The 18,085-nt window shown below is 41.9% G+C and overlaps 1 protein-coding gene across 17 annotated transcripts in view; it reads right to left on the bottom strand.

The window, feature by feature from the left end:
* The window catches only part of MAP4 (microtubule associated protein 4), a 235,099-nt gene that overhangs the window by 53,743 nt on the left and 163,271 nt on the right, over positions 1 to 18,085 (bottom strand). For 11 of the 17 annotated variants that reach the window (XM_017855660.1, XM_017855661.1, XM_017855664.1 and 8 more), the window contains exons 5-7: positions 17,288 to 17,401; positions 11,584 to 12,723; positions 10,447 to 10,569 (exon numbers count right to left, since the gene is read on the bottom strand). In XM_017855660.1, coding sequence (XP_017711149.1) covers positions 10,447 to 10,569; positions 11,584 to 12,723; positions 17,288 to 17,401 — 1,377 coding nt within the window. Of the gene's footprint in view, positions 1 to 4,726; positions 8,108 to 10,446; positions 10,570 to 11,583; positions 12,724 to 14,449; positions 14,498 to 17,286; positions 17,402 to 18,085 lie in introns of those variants that run through there. The other 6 variants (XR_001882164.1, XR_001882165.1, XR_001882166.1 and 3 more) reach the window with 5 other exon arrangements.

The raw sequence follows: 18,085 nt of genomic DNA, 5'->3' as shown, positions 1-18,085 counted from the left end.
AGTGCAGTGGCGCGATCTTGGCTCACTGCAAGCTCTGCCTCCCGGGTTCACGCCATTCTCCTGCCTCAGCCTCCCGAGTAGCTGGGACTACAGGTGCCCACCACCACGCCCAGCTAAATTTTTTGTATTTTTAGTACAGACAGGGTTTCACCATGTTAGCCAGGATGGTCTCAATCCCTGACCTCGTGATCCACCCATCTCGGCCTCCCAAAGTGTTGGGATTACAGGTGTGAGCCACCGCACCCGGCCGATAATCTTTAATAGTATTATTTTATGTGTGTGTGTATGATCCATACCTATTTCTAGATAACCAGGCAAATAAAATCAACTCAATAGGTGGTAGGTGCTATTATTATTGTTATTTATTTATTTATTTGAGATGGAGTCTCTGTCTCCCAGGCTGGAGTGCAGTGGTGCGATCTTGGCTCACTGCAACCTCTGCCTCCTAGGTTCAAGCAATTCTCCTGAGCCTCCTAAGTAGCTGGGATTACAGGCGTGCACCACCATACCCAGTTAATGTTTGTATTTTTAGTAGAGATGGGGTTTCACCACGTTGGCCAGGCTGGTCTTGAACTCCTGGTCTCAAGTGAGCCGCCTACCTCAGCCTCCCAAAGTGCTGGGACTACAGGTGTGAGCCACTGTGCCCAGCCAACACCACTTGTAATATCTTTACTGTCCAAACAATGGAAACCATGGGTGACACCATTTGACCACAAGATGAATGAGAACAAGATACGTGAGAATTGGTAGCAATTTGGGGGCAGAGCAGTTAACATTAATAATTCAAAGTGAGGAACAAAGATAAGCACCAGTGATGGACTAACAAAACACACGAAAGACACATTATGCTGTTTGACAGAAAAACTCGATATGCAAGACATAAACTCTCCCTGGGATAAGCTAGAAACAGTGACTTCAAGAAAAATATTGAGTGGATTAATTTTCTTCTACAAAACTATACAATAAATAAGAATAGGACAACTCTGAAAAAGAATAATAGGGCAAGGGGTTGGGCTAGCCCTATCAGATATTAAAATATATTAGGAAACCTAGTGGAAAGATCAATGGATCAGGAAAGAAAGTCCAGAAATAGACCAAATACATGCAGAAATTTAGGGCATGACAAAGGTGGCATTTCAGTGGGAGATCGATTATAAACATGATGGTGGGATGACCAAGTCACCCTGCCTCACAACCTTATAAACAAAACATACCAAAACAAAAAACAAAACAAAACAAAAAAAAAAACAAACAAAAAAACCCCAAAAACCCACAAACAAATAAGCAAATTTTAGATTGGCCAACGATTTAAAATGTAAAAACATTAATAGAAGAGAAGAGAAAATATTTTCATAATTTCAGAGCATGGATTGGCTTTTATAAACTTGATAATACACGAAGAAGTCATTAAAAAAGAAAGAATTAAACACAGCCGGGCACGGTAGTTCATGCCTGTAATCCCAGCACTTTGGGAGGCTGAGGCAAGTGGATTGCCTAAGGTCGGGAGTTCAAGACCAGCCTGGCCAACATAGTGAAACCCAGCTCTACTAAAGATACAAAAAATTAGCTGTGTGTGGTGGTAGGCACACTCAGCTACTAGGGAGGCTACTAGGGAGGCTGAGGTAAGAGAATCGCTTGAACCTGAGAGGTGGAGGTTGCAGTGAGCCAAGATCACGCCATTGTACTCCAGCCTGGGCAACAAGAGTGAAACTCTGTCTCAAAAAAACAAACAAAAAACACCACACACACAAAATCTATGCTGTGAAATAATTTTTCACCAATTAGATCAGTATACATAACAACAACAAAAAAAATCACACTAGTAGAGAAAGGTAGGGAAACAGGTACTTGTCTATGTTGAGGGTAGGAGTAGAGATGTACCTTTCTCTACAAGGGACATCTCTGTAGGCCTACAGAGAGCAATATGGAAACACCCATCAAAATTATGAATACATATTCTTCAAACCAGAGATTCTTACTCTGGAGCCCCTTTTTATTACACAGACACACACGCATGAGTATGACATCCTATAAATACAAAGATAGTTTATGTACCATATTTCTAACGAAAAAAAGTTGGGAAACACCTAAAATGTGCATCAGTAAAGAAGTACTGGCTAGGCGCGGTGGCTCAACACCTGTAATTCCAACATTTTGGGGAGTCTGAGGAGGGCAGATCACCTGAGGTTGGGAGTTCGAGATCAGCCTGACCAACATGGAGAAACCCCGTCTCTATTAAAAATACAAAATTAGCTGGGCATGGTGGTGCATGCCTGCAATCCCAGCTACTCGTGAGGCTGAGGCAGGAAAATCGCTTGAACCTGGGAGACAGAGGTTGCAGTGAACTGAGATCATGCCATTGCACTCCATCCTGGGCAATCAGAGCGAAACTCCATCTCAAAAAAAAAAAAAAAAAAAGTACTATAATAAATTAGTATATACCTATGTAACGAAATAGTATACAGCTATCAAAAAAGAATGAGTCATATCTAGAGACATGTACCAGGAAAAAAGATTAAAAAAAAAAAAATGAGGCCTCTTTCTTTATATTGATTCTTTTTTTTTTGAGATGGAGTTTCGCTCTTGTTGCCCAGGCTGGAGTGCAATGGCACGATTACGGCTCACTGCAACCTCCGCCTCCCGGATTCAAGTGATTCTCCTGCCTCATCCTCACAAGTAGCTGGGATTACAGGCATGCGCCGCCACGTTGTATTTTTAGTAGAGATGGGGTTTCTCCATGATGGTCAGGCTGGTCTCGAACTCCTGATCTCAGGTGATCCGCCTGCCCCGGCCTCCCAAAGTGCTGGGATTATAGGTGTGAGCCACTGCGCCTGGCTTCTTTATACTGAGTCTTAAAAGATCTCTTTAAAAATTAAGTTTAAAAAGAGTAGCACACATCAGTATGTATGTATAAGTCTCATTTATATGAAATCAGGAAATACATATATTATTGCTTATTATACACAAATTGTCTGGAGGATATATAAGATATTGTGAACACTGGTAGCCTCTGGAGAAGGGAAGCTGGAAGGCGGTTAATGGAGGGAGGCCAGCTTATGTTTTACTGTATACTCCTTTGTATCATGTGAATGTATTAACCTATTCAACAATTAGTTTTAAAAAGTTTTTTAACCATTAAAAAAGTATACATTGTCCTTAGGGAAAAGGTGTGGTAGAATTTACAGAAGAAACAATACATTTTGTCCCAAACCCATTATCCTTCCCATACCCACTCTGTAAGGCCACTGCTAACACAGTCTCTGAGCCTGACCTGACCCAGGCAGGGCCCCAAAAGTTCTGCAGTACTGGTCTTGCTTCCTCAAGAACAAATCCTCTTTCTTCATTTCTTTGGAAATACTGAACAAAAAGAGATGGCTGGGATTTCACATAAACTACATGTTAACTTTTGGATCACTGCTGAAACTAAAGAATGGGTCTAGAAACCAAAACGAAAGAACTGGATAGAACACTGGAAATCTCAATGAATGCTGGAAAGCCCTCTACACACTATTTCATTTTCTGCCTTGTAATATGGTAGCTAATAGAAGATAAAAACAGAGAAGATGAGAATGTCTTATGCAAATAACAACCTTTAGTATTCTTTACTCACACAGCAGTATTCCTTGGTGGGTACATACTCATGCATAGAGCAAGCTTTACCCAAAAGAACAAGTCCATACCATGCAGAACACAATCCCATGATGAAACCTCTCCAAAAGCCTGACTGGCTACTAAAACCAATTGGTGTTTTTTTTAAAATTCTGGAGTTAGTAGCTGCATCATGCAAGCTGATTAAGAAATAGTGTCACTTGTAGGCTGTGAAAAATCTCAAAGACAAGGAAACACTTTTGAAAGCTAGATTCAGGGAAGCCACAGTTAAATGTATACTTTTTTGGGGAACTGGGGTGGGGGGAAATGGGGCTACCATTTCTAAATCTTAAAGGAATCATCTTCTTAATCTCATTCCAACTACTTGACTGAGTAGAGGCAAAAAAGAGTAAAATTAAGAGGAACACAACATGGGCAAGTTTTATGGACTAGGTTTGATGGACATAGACTATGCCCAAAACTCAAACCCACATGCAATTGTGGGGCAATGGATATAAGCAACAAACTGGTCAAAAAATGTATCTGTATCATTGAGAGATCATTTCCCGTTACTAGAAACACAAATAAATCTGTGCCTACCAATGCTGCTTCGAGGCCACCATTTCCTCATAAGGAGGTGGACTGATTTCATTTAACCTAAAAGCAATTTGGATATTTAGTCCCACCAGCACAAGCTACATATACACTGAAAAAAATCTCATGCACATAGCGAGACATTAAATACTTTCTTTCCTCCTATGAATCCTTATACCAAGTAATGATTAAAATTTAGCTGTAAACTTGATACATAGGAGGCACAATTTAAAAAAAAATTAAGAAATGGATGACGATAGGTCTTTTGTTAGACAATTCATTGAAAATTCAACTTTCCCTAAAATTCAATGTTCAGTGCTGGGTAAAAAAGGCATGCAACCAAGTTACCAGCCTCCTCAAGCGGGACACAAGGAACACACTGGCTGCAGAAAACACGCAGTAGCAGTTACAGGTTTCATGCCAACAAACCAATGATTAACAAGGATGATTAGAGTCTGGATGGAGCCAAGGCACAAGCTCTTTGCCTTTTTGATGCTGACTCAAAAGCCACAAGCACACACGTTTCCCCATGGCAGATTCATACCAGTGGGCTTCAGTTGCTTGTATCTCTCTTGTTCCTGGATTGTAGACTTTGGCAAAAGTGGAGTAAGTCCTCGGGACTTGGTGGGTCTCATGTAGCCTTTCATTGGTTCTGCCATTCTGCTTTTATCTTCCTTTTTCCCTTCTCCTGGTGTCTTTGATTCAGATTTTTCTGTCATTTTCTGAGGTGTCTCCAAAATCTTATCTTTGGGTTCTGGGAGTCGAACACCCTTGGAAGCAGTCATTATTACTAACTTATCCGCCACCTCTGAAGGAGGAGCTTCGACTTTGCTATATAAGAAATCTGACTGGATTTCTGGTGTTGGCAAGGAAACACTTTCCAATTCCGTGATTTTACAAGCCAGACTAATTTCTTTCAATTTATCATTTTCACTTTTTGGAGACAAAAGAGTCAGATCTACCTTCCTATTCAAACTATCTGAACCTTTGGAATTTCTATCTTGAGCATTTTGGTCCTGACAAAAACTGAGTTTTTGTGCTTTGTCTCCCAGTAAGTCAGGAATCTGAAGTGGAGCAGACCCTTCTTTAGTCTCTTTCTCTTCGTTTACTGGATGTGCTGGGAAATTACCTCTATCTGCATATGCTTCTAGGGCTCTGGCCTCTCCTGGTAGGCTCTGGTCTTCTACTGGCACTCCAGGAAGAAGGTGACCTTTTGCTAGCTCTGTGACTTTCTCTACTGAATGCTTAGACACACCATTGTCCACTGACTCAGATTCTCCTACCACATGCCCTTCAGCAATCCCTGCTTCATTTTTCATGGAATCAGCAAGCTCAGCTTTATTTTTAAGAGAGTGATCTCCATGACTGTTAACTGTTTCTATGGCTGCTGTAATAGGTAGAGCAACTCCTCCTGTGCTTGTAGAGGGCACAACAGCAGAGGGAGCCTTGGGTCTTTCTTGATCTGGGACTCCATCTTTGGTGTAGTTATCTAACATTAATAATTTGGAAATCTGGGCTGGGGCTATCTCTTGCCCATTTTTTGCCAAGGTATCTGGAAAGGAATCACCTTCCTTAACTACTTGAAGAGTAGGAGTGGGCAGTTTTTCACAGGCTGCTGATTCCAGAACTTTTAGAGGAGATGATTTATTTATCAGCTCTGATGGTGTTCTGGGACAGGTAAATGTAATATTTCTATTTTCGTCCATATAGGCCATTCCTTCAATTCCCTGGTCCCCTGTGGTTTCCATGGGAACATGTATTTTTGTTGCATCTATCTTATTCTCCAGAATATGCTTCTCAGGAGAACTATTTTAACCTTTTACTTTTCCATCATTAATCCTTTTACTTGGTTTGTCAGCCACTGAAGTGTATCTATTGGCTGCATCTGTCTTATTCTCCTCAGATACTACTGAAGGAACAAATCCTGCCCCCTGGATTTGCTCTTGGCAGCTCACATCTGTCACCTTGGCAGGTGGTTCAGTAACAGCAGAAGCCTTGACTGTGCTTATTTTGTTTTCCTCAAGAGTCCCAAGCTCAACAAAATTAACCTCAAAATTTCCACCCTTCCTGTCAACTACTTCCACTGTGGGTGTATCTGGTGTATGTGAGAACAAAGAATCATGCATTTTGGGGAAAGTAAATCCAATTTCCTTGCTTTTATGGGGAATACTACCAGCATCTCCATCCTTCCCTTCAAAAGGTGGGTTGAGGATTTCTTCCTTCCTCTCCATTCTAGCAGGCTGTGTGGAATAACTATTTTTAAACTTTTTGCTCTTGCCTTCATTGCCTCTCTTTTTAGGCTTTTCAGAGATCCAGGGAGCTGCCTCATGATCCTTCCATGGACACTTTCCTTCCTTGCTCTGGTTACTGACACCCATATCTTTGACTACATCTCCTGTTTCTGTCCTAAAACCAGAAGTCTGAGTCATGCCTGATCCACTTTCCAAAGGAATCAATGCCTGCATGGTGCCTGCCACCTTAGGCTGAGTCATCTCTTTAGGCTCCCCCATCACCACTGCCTCCGTGAGATCAGCCTTAGTGCCTGGTTGCTTTGAAGAATTCAGCCCCAGCTCCTCACTCTTATCCTGAGTAGTCATTCCTTCAGTTTTAGAGACTGGTTCACTCGGTATGGGAACAGCCCTTCCGTCCTTCTGACTGTCCAGAGGAAATGGCATCTCAGATTTTGCTTTTACCTTCCCAGAGTCTCTTCTCATTTTCCCAGAACTTCCCCTTCCCTTCCTGCTTTTGCCATCACCTGCCATTCTCTTAAATGGTTCATTCTCTACCCCAGGGACCTGTACCAACAGTTGGCCCTGCAGCTGCTCAGAAGTAAAGATGCTGATCTCTTGTCTTTGGTTGGGAAGAGCTTCCTTTTTTAGTTCTTTATCCTCTTCAGCTCCTTCAGGAAACTCCTTCAGTTTGACATTCTGCAGTTTAGTCATTTTACTTTCATTATTCCCTTCTTTTAGATTACATTCTAATGGATTACTTGCTATCAAAGTGGGTATCAAATTTGGCATTTCTTTTGCTGCTGTGGGTTTTGAAACTACACCCATAACCTCTTGGTCCAAGATAGGAGAGCAACCCTCTTTGAGTCTGATATCCAAAGGAGTTTCTACATTGTATGCAGAAACTTCTGCTAGGGGTCCTTTCAGATTGAGAGGGCCTACTGACTGGCTTTTATCTATAGGAGTCTTCAGGTGGGGTGCAGGCTGTGGTCTGTGTTCACGTTGCTTCAGCAATTTCTTGTTTTGGCCTTGTGGTACTGACTTGTTACCTTTGCTCTCTTCCTCTACTCTCAGCTTAGACTGATAACTTACCGCAGTTTTGGGGGTTTCCTCTGAAGGATATAAAGGAATTCTGAGACTCTCTGAGACAAAGTTCTCAGTTACCAATCTGGCTGCACTGGAGTTAACTACACATTCCCTTTTCAAGTTTTCTCCAGATACAAGTCCATATTCTGTACCCATAGTGGTAGGCTGGCTGGGGAGAACACCTGATTTTTGTGTGTCAGCTGCAAAGGTATGACCTTTAGGTTTATCTGCATTGTCATCATCCCAAGGTCCTCCAGCCCGGGGTTGAGAATATCTCTTTTGCTTTGGTTTCTTCTTCTTTTTCTTCATCATTATTGGTGTGCTTTCTATATCCCAGGCCTCCCTGCCAAGATTCCTCTGGGGTTCAAGTGAGTCAACATGAATACTTTTTCTTTGGTTCCCAGGCCCACCACAGGAGGATGAACCAGAGACCCAACCTGACTCAGACAAAGAGCAGTGGCCCAGCCTGTGATCAAGAGTCTTCCACGGAGGAGAGCCTCCCAGCAGCTCAGGAGGGACCCTGGCAGGCTTGGGCCGTGCTGACCTGCGGTCACTGGGTCTGCAAACTTGTTTGGCTTGTGTGGGAGGGGTACCGCAATACATGAAGCTGGCTAAAATTCCAAACAAAAAACTCTTTGTTATTGTTTCTTAAAAAAAAAAAAAAAATCCAGACCACATAATGACTAATTTAAGGAGGCTATTTTCACTAATCCATATACTACTTACTATAATTTGCTCAGGAAAACAGTTTTTTTCTAAAACATTTCTCACTTTTAACTGGTACTAGCAAAAATATTTAACAGATCATCATCTCAGGTAAAGACTGTTTTCAAACATTTATAAAATATTTGAAAGAAGTAGCAGGATTTAACTTTTAAAAATAAATATTTCGAAATATTTTTTAACCGTCCTAAAATAACCTTACTGGCCTTGTAGAAAATCTCATTGTAAATCTCATCTGATTTATATTGGTCATTATTAGTGCTTGCCTCTTTTTGGTGAAATTTTTTAATTGCTTTCGTTAAATATACATGATTTTGGACAAAATTTATAATTCTAAGACTTGGTCACCAATATTAAACTAATACTGTCAAAAAAAAAAAAAACAGATTCTGGGAACTAGATCAGAAGGCCAGACTTAAGTCACTTCACGCACACACACACAAAATATATTGAATCCACATTTTGGTCAGAGAAAAATTCTCATTATTCCAGAACCAGAGCATCCTACTTTGAAAGACAAATATCTTAAATTTCAACATTCTGCTCCTAAATATACTTCCCAAAAGACAGAGAAATATATATAAAGTTAAGTAGGATAATTAATTTTAACAATTAAGGTGAGTATCTTTGGAAGAGTTTCAGCAGGTGATCTGGTCTAACCTTCCTCCAAGTTCATATAATATGGATCTAAGATCCTGGCAAGAGTCTCATTAAGAGCAGGTCTATGCCAGCTCCTGTCAAGTCTGACCCAATAAACTGATTTCCAAGAATATTATAATATGTAAATAGTACATTTCATTCTTGTCCTTACCCCTCTAATATCTTCTAAATCCTAGCCTTTATTTAATATCTCAGGTTAATTATTGCATCGCTCAAAAAATTGCTAGGCTATAGTACCCCACAGTATTTATAACATTTAATTCAGCAATTAATCAGCAGCTATTCAGTGCCATCTTTTATACTATTTTATTCAATTATTATGTAAATCTTGGGTTTCAGAGTCCATGCCTGAGAACTTATCTCTTCATTCAGGTTATAATGTAATAATTCAGGGGCAAGGAGTGGGACTTAAATATGTGCCTTAACATGGTGTATTTTGTATACCATAAGTACTTGATAAATCTTTACTGATTTGTTGAGTCAGTAAAACAACATTTAAAAAAAAAATCAAACATTTATTTAAGCTCCAGTCTTGTGTTAGGTAGTGTGCAAAGCAACAGAAATTCTAAGTGAAATAAGTCATGGCCCCTGCCCTCAGGATGTCCACATTCCAATCATAGTCACAGAAAAGTAAACAGAAAATCAAGTTGATAACCATATACATATGCTTCTGGGTTATCAAAAACAGTTAATCTTAAAATTCACTGAATAATCAAACTTTAAATTGGAAAGTATCTTAGAGCACTGCCTCTCAAAGTTTAATGAAAATTAGAATTATCTGGGGATCTAATTAAAATGCAGATGATAATTACAAAGGCCTAAGGTAGAGCCCAAGGTTCTGCATTTCCACCAGCCTCTCAGGCAACGCAGACGCTGCTGGGCCACGGAACACTGTAACTAGTAAGGCTTTACAGGACATCTGACCAATTAATTTATGTTATAGCTGAGTAAACTGAGATATAGGCAAGTTATGTAACTTGTCTAAGACCACACAGGATAGAACAGTGAACAGCTGAACCAGATCAAAATTTGGGTGTCCTTTCTTCACTATGAAAACAGTGGAGAAGGCCAGGCACGGTGGCTCACGCCTGTAATCCCAACACTTTGGGAGGCCGAGGTGGGCGGATCACCAGAGGTCAGGAGTTTGAGACCAGCCTGGCTAACATGGTGAAACCCCATCTCTACTAAAAATTAGCTGGGCGTGGTGGCAGGCACCTGTAATCCCAGCTACTCAGGAGGCTGAGGCAGGAGAATCACTTGAACCCAGTAGGTGGAGGTTGCAGTGAGCCAAGATCACGCCACTGCACAGCAGCTTGGGCGACAGAGTGAGATTCCGTCTCAAAAAAAAAAAAAAAAGGAGAAAAAAAAATTTAGGTATCCTGATTTGCTGTAGTAGTAATTTTTAAATATATAACAAGCTGACATTCTGTCTAAACCAGATAAAATCTGTCTAAGAGAATTGACTTCATAAACTATACTGCTGATTACCACCATACAATAGGAAACTAGAGACAATGTCTACGCCCCTAATTTGTTTCAAAGAGTTCATTTTGTTTTCCTAACTTACCTGAGGTGTCTGAAGAAAGCTCAGAAGGTTGACTGTTGCATGGTTTCTTTTCCTCTAGTTTTTCTAACACAGAATCCTCATCGGCTGGCAAGCTGCACTTTTCCCCCATGCCTGTGACGGTTTCTAAAGATAATAACAGAAAGCACACACGTTTCAGAGAAGCATGATTTCAGCCATTTTCCACCTGCCAGAAACTGGATATAGGATTAGTTTCTGAGGAGTTCTCCTAAAAGAGGCAGCAAAGGAGTGAAGTGGTAGTTGGAAGCTGAAGTTGGGAGGGTTTGTCTAGTTATGTTACTTTTTTTTTTTTTTTTGGAGATGGAGCTTTTAGCTCTTTGTTGCCGAGGCTGGAGTGCAATGGCACGATCTCGGCTCACCACAACCTCCGCCTGCCAGGTTCAAGTGATTCTCCTGCCTCAGCCTCCCAAGTAGCTGGGATTACAGGCATGCGCCACCATTCCCGGCTAATTTTGTATTTTTAGTGGAGACAGGGTTTCTCCATGATGGTCAGGCTGGTCTCGAACTCCTGACCTCAGGTGATCTGCCCACCTTGGCTGCCCAAAGTGCTGGGATTACAGGTGTGAGCCACAGCGCCCGGCTGATGTTTCATTTTTTAAGATAGGAAAAATAACAAACATTTATTAAATTGGTGGGAATGATCCAATGGAAAAGGATTTAAATTGGTGTGAGGGGCAAAAAAGGGGAGAATATGTGGGGCAATATATCAAGTAGGAAAGAGGAGATGGAATCTAGTGCAAAATGAGGACAGGTTGGTCTTAATTAGGAGCAGGAACAGTTTACTTATAAAAACAGGAGAATTTTCATAAGCAGAGTCCATGGATACAGACACAAGTAGTTGGGTAGATAATGGAATAGAAATTTGTGGATGTTCTATTTTATTGCTTGAATTATTTGGAAGAAAAACAGGACAATCAGCAGAGAATGAACATAGAAAAGGTGTTGGAGGTGGGAGGAAGGTAAAGGTGGGAAAGAGCTGTCTAGGAGAGCAGGAGTATGAATAAACTTGCAAAGTACACCGTGACTGTCTGTACTTTACCTGGCATGATGTTTGTCCTTAGTCTTCTCAAGACTACACCCTGGTAGAGAGAAATAATGAGAATAAGCACAAGCACATACCTGGTGAAATCATGAAAGCAGGTGCAGCTGACTGCCGCACATCCTGCAGAGATTCTAAATGGGAATCCTCACTTATTCCTTTTTGTGTTTGTGCAATTTCCATGTCTTTAATTGGAACTGGTGTTGCCTCTGTTTCTGAGAGTGGTGGAACATCTTTGGCTGGAGTCACATTGTTGGCTAGGGTCAGAATCCCATCCTTAGCCAGGGGTGCTTCTGTTTTGAGGGCTGGGACCTGATCCTTAGTCAGGACCACCTCCATTTCTGGAGGCAGACATACGTTCTTGATGAGAACTACTTCTGTTTCTGGAGGTGGAGTCAAATCCTTGCCCAGAGCCATTTCTGTTTCTGACAGTGGAGACATGTCCTTCAATGAGCCCACTTCTTTTACTGTGTATGGAGCCACATCCTTGCCCAGGGCCATTTCTGTTTCTGGGAGTTGAGCCATGTCCTTGACTAGGGCCACCTCTGCTTCCAAAGGCAGTTCTTTATCCTTGGTCAAGATCACATTGGTTTCCAGGGGCAGGGCCATGTCCCTGGCCAGGGCTACCTCTGTTTCTGAGGACAAAGCCACCTTTTCAGCAGAGGATATTTCTGTGGATGATATAATGTCGTTAGCTTGTGCCACCTCTATTTCTGAGAGTAATACCAAACCCTTGGCTGGGTCTATCTCTTTTTCTTTGGGTGGTCCCATGTCCTTGGAAGGGGCCAAGTCCATTTTTATAGGAGATGCCCTCTCTGTTTCTTTGAACAGTGTCACATCCTTGGCTGGAGCTACCTCTGTTTCTGTGGGCAGTACCACATTCTTGGCTGAAGACACATCTGTTTCTGTGGGCCATCTGACATCCTTAACCAAGGCCACTTCTTTTTCTATGGGCAGTTCCATGTCCTTGACTAGGGCCATATCTGATTCCATGGATGGCTGCATGTCCTTGGCCAGTGTCACATCTAATTTGGTGGGTGATTCCATATCTTTAGCCAATGCCACCTCTGTTTTTGTAGTTAGTGCCATGTCCTTGGTGAGGGCCATCTCTGTTTCTTTAGATGGTGCCATGTCAGTAGTCTTCAGTCCCATCATTATTTCCAACACTTGTGCTGGTGGCCTCTCTTCTTCTGATGCCATTTCTATCTCCTTGGCTAGCTCTAAGGGAAATAAATTGAAAATTTAGGACATATCATTGTCTACTCATACCTTTGCATTAAAAATGCTTACTTTCTTCAGACATAAAAGTATTTGGCTTTTGTGACCTAAGACTGTACACATAACCAAGAAGTTAATGTTAGGTTGGGTGCAGTGGCTCACGCCTGTAATCCCAGAACTTTGGGAGGTCGAGGCGGATGGATCATCTGAGGTCAGGAGTTCGAGACCAGCCTGACAAACATGGTGAAACCCTGTCTCTACTAAAAATACAGAAATTAGCCGGACGTGGTGGCAGGCGCCTGTAATCCCAGCTACTTAGGACGCTGAGGCAGGAGAATTGCTAGAACCCGGGAGGCGGAGTTTGCAGTGAGCCAAGATCGCAGCATTGCACTCCAGCCTGGGGGACAGGGCAAGAATCCGTCTCAAAATAAATAAATAAATAAATGAAAAAAAAAAAGCTAACATCAAGTAACATATTCTGCCTAATCTCTGACAGTCTCAACACTTGGAAGAATAAGATGTAAAATACTGGGAGGACAAGTAGTGGAGGAGAAAAGGCAAAGAAGAGAGAAAACATAGGCTTCAAAAAATAACATGGGCACAGAATTAGTATTAGAACATCTGTAGGACAGCAGGTCAGTCATGCTTCTTATCAAGAAACACCCCAGAGTTCTAAATCTGTACTGAATTTTTTTGTTTTTTAAGATGGGTCTCACTCTGTTGCCCAGGCTGGAGTGCAGTAGTGTGATCTTGGCTCCTGGGTTCAAGTGATTCTCCTGTCTCAGCCTCCCTAGTAGCTGGGATTACAGGTACACACCACCACGTCGAGCTTATTTATTGATTTATTTAGCTCTTTCGCCCAGGCTGGAGTGCAGTGGCGCGATCTCGGCTCACTGCAACCTCCGCCTTCCGGTTTCAAGCGATTCTCCTGCCTTGGTCTCCCTAGTAGCTGGGATTACAGGCACCTGCTACCACGCCCAGCTAATTTATTGTATTTTTAGTAGAGATGGGATTTCACCATGTTGGCCAGGCTGGTCTTGAACTCCTGACCTCAGGTGATCTGCCCACCTTGGCCTCCCAAATTGTTGGGATTACAGGTGTGAGCCACCATGCCCGGCCCAATTTTTGTATTTTTTGTAGAAATGGGGTTTCACCATGTTGGCCAGGCTGGTCTAGAACTCCTGACCTCAAGTGATCTGCCTGCCTCAGCTTCCCAAAGTGCTGGGATTACAGGTGTGAACCACCACACCAGGCCAAAAATCTGTACTGAATTAAAAAAAAATTCTGATACCTAATACAATGAAAATGTGATGAAACAAGTATATATATATAGTCGTAGTATATATATATAGATTATATTATATATTATACCACACCACACACACACACATACATATGTTAAAAAATATATATATGTTTAAAATATATATATATTTATTTGCCCCATTCTAACCCTAAGTGTTATATGTTTAACAATTTAATTCCTCCAGTGGTGATATTCACTTGAATATAAGGCAAAAACTTTGTGATAGTTCTGAAATTTTTATACTTTGCTGTAAGCCTGGCTAAAAATACCACCTGGATGATTTTATATTCATTATCCAATTACGCTTGCAACCATCAGCTGATAAAGGAGTCTCTAATATTTTACCTGTGTTGGCTGAGGAGGTTCTGCAACAAGCCTCTGGGAAACAAAGGACTCTGGGAGTGTGGAGAGTTTTAGGCTTCCACAGACCCACCCCTTGAGGTCAACAGCTGGTGTTGCAAGGAGACATAACCTAATATTGGGAAGACACAAACAAAAACACATCTGGAAACTTATAATACACTGGAAACCAAAAAGGTTCTTGATATTTAAACATTAGCGTAGCATATATTGCCAGGCAGGACACCAGACTAATAAAAAAACAATGCAAGAAAAAGTTTTTTCTTTTTAAAGACGGGAGTCTTTCACACTGTCGCTGGGCTGGAGTTGCAATGGGCACGATCCTCGCTCGCTGCAAGCCTCCGCCTCTGGGGTTCCACCACCATTCTCCTGCCTCAGGCCTCTTCCAAGTAGGCTGGATTACCAGGGCACCACACACCACACCTGCTAATTTTTTTGTATTTAATAGAGATGGGGTGTTCACTATGTTGGGCCACATTGGTGTCTCAACTCCTTGACCTTGTGATCCACTTCCACCTTGGCCTCCCAAAGTGCTGAGATTACAGGTTGGTGAGGGGCCCACCGTCCGCCTGGCCAACAATGCAAACAGTTAAAGAAACAATTGGCTGACAGTTCTTCCAGGTTTTAGCTAGTTGGTTAGTAGGTTGGTATAGTATTATTCCCAGTAGGCCATTAATCAGCATTCATTGGGCTTACCTTCTTACAGGGTAATATAAAGATTCAAAATATTATATGATTGAACTCTAATTTCCAACCACCACAACCAAACATAATATTTACTATAGTAAAAGAATTGTGCGTTTCTTAATTTCTTTCATCTTTGCAAAATGAGATTCAACACCTCCCCTTTCCAAAATTGAAGAAAATTTTATTAAAAATACTTTTGTAAACAGGGTTTTCGTTGTTGTTGTTGTTTTTGGAGATGGGAGTATCATTCTGTGCCCAGGGCTGGAGCAAGTGGCATTGATCTTCAAGCTCCACTACAACCTCCCACCTCCCAGGGTCAGTGATTCTTCCTTGCCTCAGCCTCCCCAAGTAAGCTAGGATACAGGCATTGCGCCACCCATGCCAGCTAATTTTTCTTATTTTCTTATATTATTATTTTTGAGATGGAGGTCTCATCATTGCCAGGGCTGGGGAGTATAAATTGGCACAATTCTCGCTCATGGGGCAAACTCCGCTCCCGGGTTCAAGTGATTCTTCTACTCAAAGCCTCCCGGAGTAGCTGGAATTATAGGTGTCCTGCCCCACCACGTCCAGCTAATTTTTAATATTTTAGTAGAGATGGGTGTTTTCGACCATGCTGTGGCCAGGTTGGTCTCGAACTCCTGACCTCAGGTGATCTGCCCACTTCCACCTTCCAAAGTGCTGGGATTACAGGCATGAGCCACCACACCTGGCCTAATTTTCTATTTTAGTAGAGATGGGGTCTCACCATGTTGGCCAGGCTGGTCTCAAACTCCTGACCTCAGGTGATCTACCCGTCTCTGCCTCCCAAAGTGCTGGGATTACAGGCATGAGCCACTATGCCCAGCCTAATTTTTGTATTTTCAGTAGAGACGGGATTTCACCATTTTGGCCAGGCTGGTCTCGAACTCCTGGACTCAAGTGATCCACCTGCCTTGGCCTCCCAAAGTGCTGGGATTACAGGCGTGTGCCACTGCACCCAGATGGTTTTTTTTTTTTTCCTTTTTCTTAAGACAAGGTCTCAACTCTGTTGTCCAGGCTGGGGTACAGTGGCATGATCATGGCTCAATGCAGCCTCGACCTTCTGGGCTCAAACAATCCTCCCACCTCAACCTTCTGAGTAGATGAGACTACAGGTATGTGCCACCATGTCTGGCTGAATTTTAAAATTTTTTGTAGGACAGGATCTCCCTATGTTGCCCAGATTGGTTTCAAATTCCTGGGCTCAAGCAATCCTCTCGCCTCAGCTTCCCAAAGGGCTGGGGTTATAGGCATAAGCCACAGTGTCCAGCTGTAAATGAAGAAGTAGACAAATGTGGCTGGGTGCAAAGGCTCATGCCTGTAATCCCAGCACTTTGGGAGGCTAAAGCAGGTGAATCACTTGAGCCCAGGAGTTCAAGACCAGCCTGGGCAACGTGGCAAAACCCCTTCTCTACAAAAAATTGGCCAGGCATAGTGGTACACACCTGTAATCCCAGCCACTCAGGAGACTGAGGTGGGAGGATCAGCTGACCAGGAGGCTAAGTCTGCAGTGGGCCATGATTGCATCACCGCACTCCAACCTGGGTGACAGAGTCAGACCCTGTCTCAAAAAAAAAGGAGAGATCACAGCCCAACTGTGAATCTGTGAATTGTCTCCTTTGATTAATCCAAAGAGAGCCTTGTCACACCCAGAGCCCCTAAATCTAACTTTTCTTAGTGGTTAACTTAAAAGGTGATGTATGAAAGGCCATGTTGATTGTTTGGCATTAAACAACTAAAGCAGACCAGAATAAACCACCCCAAAATATGCTACTTTGGCATAAGGACTTTTTTAAGCTGAAGGTTATTATTAGCCTAGAGATGGCACCATAGGAATCTACACAGCAACCTTTACTAACTAGCTTTTACCTACTATTTACTTGTCTCCCACAATTTGTGGCCCCTCTACAGAATCAAAAGTCTTTTTTCCTTCATCTTCTCACTTCTGAAAAAAAATTGTCATTCTTTATTGAAGAAGCTATATAAGGTGGAATTCTAAAGTCACCTCTTGCAGAGTTACTCATGCTCTAGGTACCTCTCATATACATATGAAATTCACATGTTAAACTTTGGTCTCTTTTTTCTTGCTAATCAATCTTTTGTCATAGAGCCCTAGTCAGTAAACCAAAGATGAGTAAAGAAAAAAAATTTTTTCCTTCCCTACAGAATAAATCCATTTGGAGAGGCCATACCGTAACTGCCTTTCAAGGGATCATTTTGTCCTGCAAATACTGAAGTATCGGCTGTTGCACTGGAGGGAAAGACCAGATCTGCCAGGTCATCATCATGGTACATCTTAAAGGGATCTGGAATATAGAAGAAATCCAAAACTCATTCCTGGGGAATGCAACTAGAAAGATTAATATTTCTCTTCTTTTTTTTTCCTTTTTTTTTTTTTTTTTTTTGAGACGGAGTCTTGCTCTGTTGCCAAGTCTCTGTTGCACTGGAGGGCAGTGGTGCCACCCTGGTTCACTGCAACCTCCACCTCCCAGGTTCAAGCGATTCTCCTGCCTCAGTCTCTTAAGTAGCTAGGATTACAGGTGCCTGCCACCATGCATGGCTAATTTTTGTATTTTTTTTGTAGAGACAGGGTTTCTCCATGTTGGCCAGGCTGGTCTCAAATTCCTGATCTCAAGTGATCTGCCCACCTCGGCCTCCCAAAGGGTTGGGATTACAGGCATGAGCCATCGTGCCCGGCCAGTATTTCTTATTATCCTATGATGAATATAGATGAGTTGTCAATAGTAAGTAAACTGAGATCATATGTGACTGCACAAGGTAGAGAATCAATATACACTAATTCATTTGTTATGAGTTAATAATAAATAATCCCTTCTCTAAGATTTGGTTACATACATCAGATAGCCAACAAATGTATGAAACTAAAAGGGCAACTAACACTCAACTGTATAACAACTAACACTCAACTGTATAACAAACACTCTAAGAGGTGAAAGTACAGAGAAAACTAAATTTTTTTTTTTTTTTTT

This window comes from Rhinopithecus bieti, unplaced genomic scaffold (genome assembly GCF_001698545.2).
Source record: "Rhinopithecus bieti isolate Rb0 unplaced genomic scaffold, ASM169854v2 scaffold_39746, whole genome shotgun sequence".
Taxonomy (NCBI): domain Eukaryota; kingdom Metazoa; phylum Chordata; class Mammalia; order Primates; family Cercopithecidae; genus Rhinopithecus; species Rhinopithecus bieti.
This window is presented reverse-complemented; position numbering and strand designations above follow the sequence as displayed.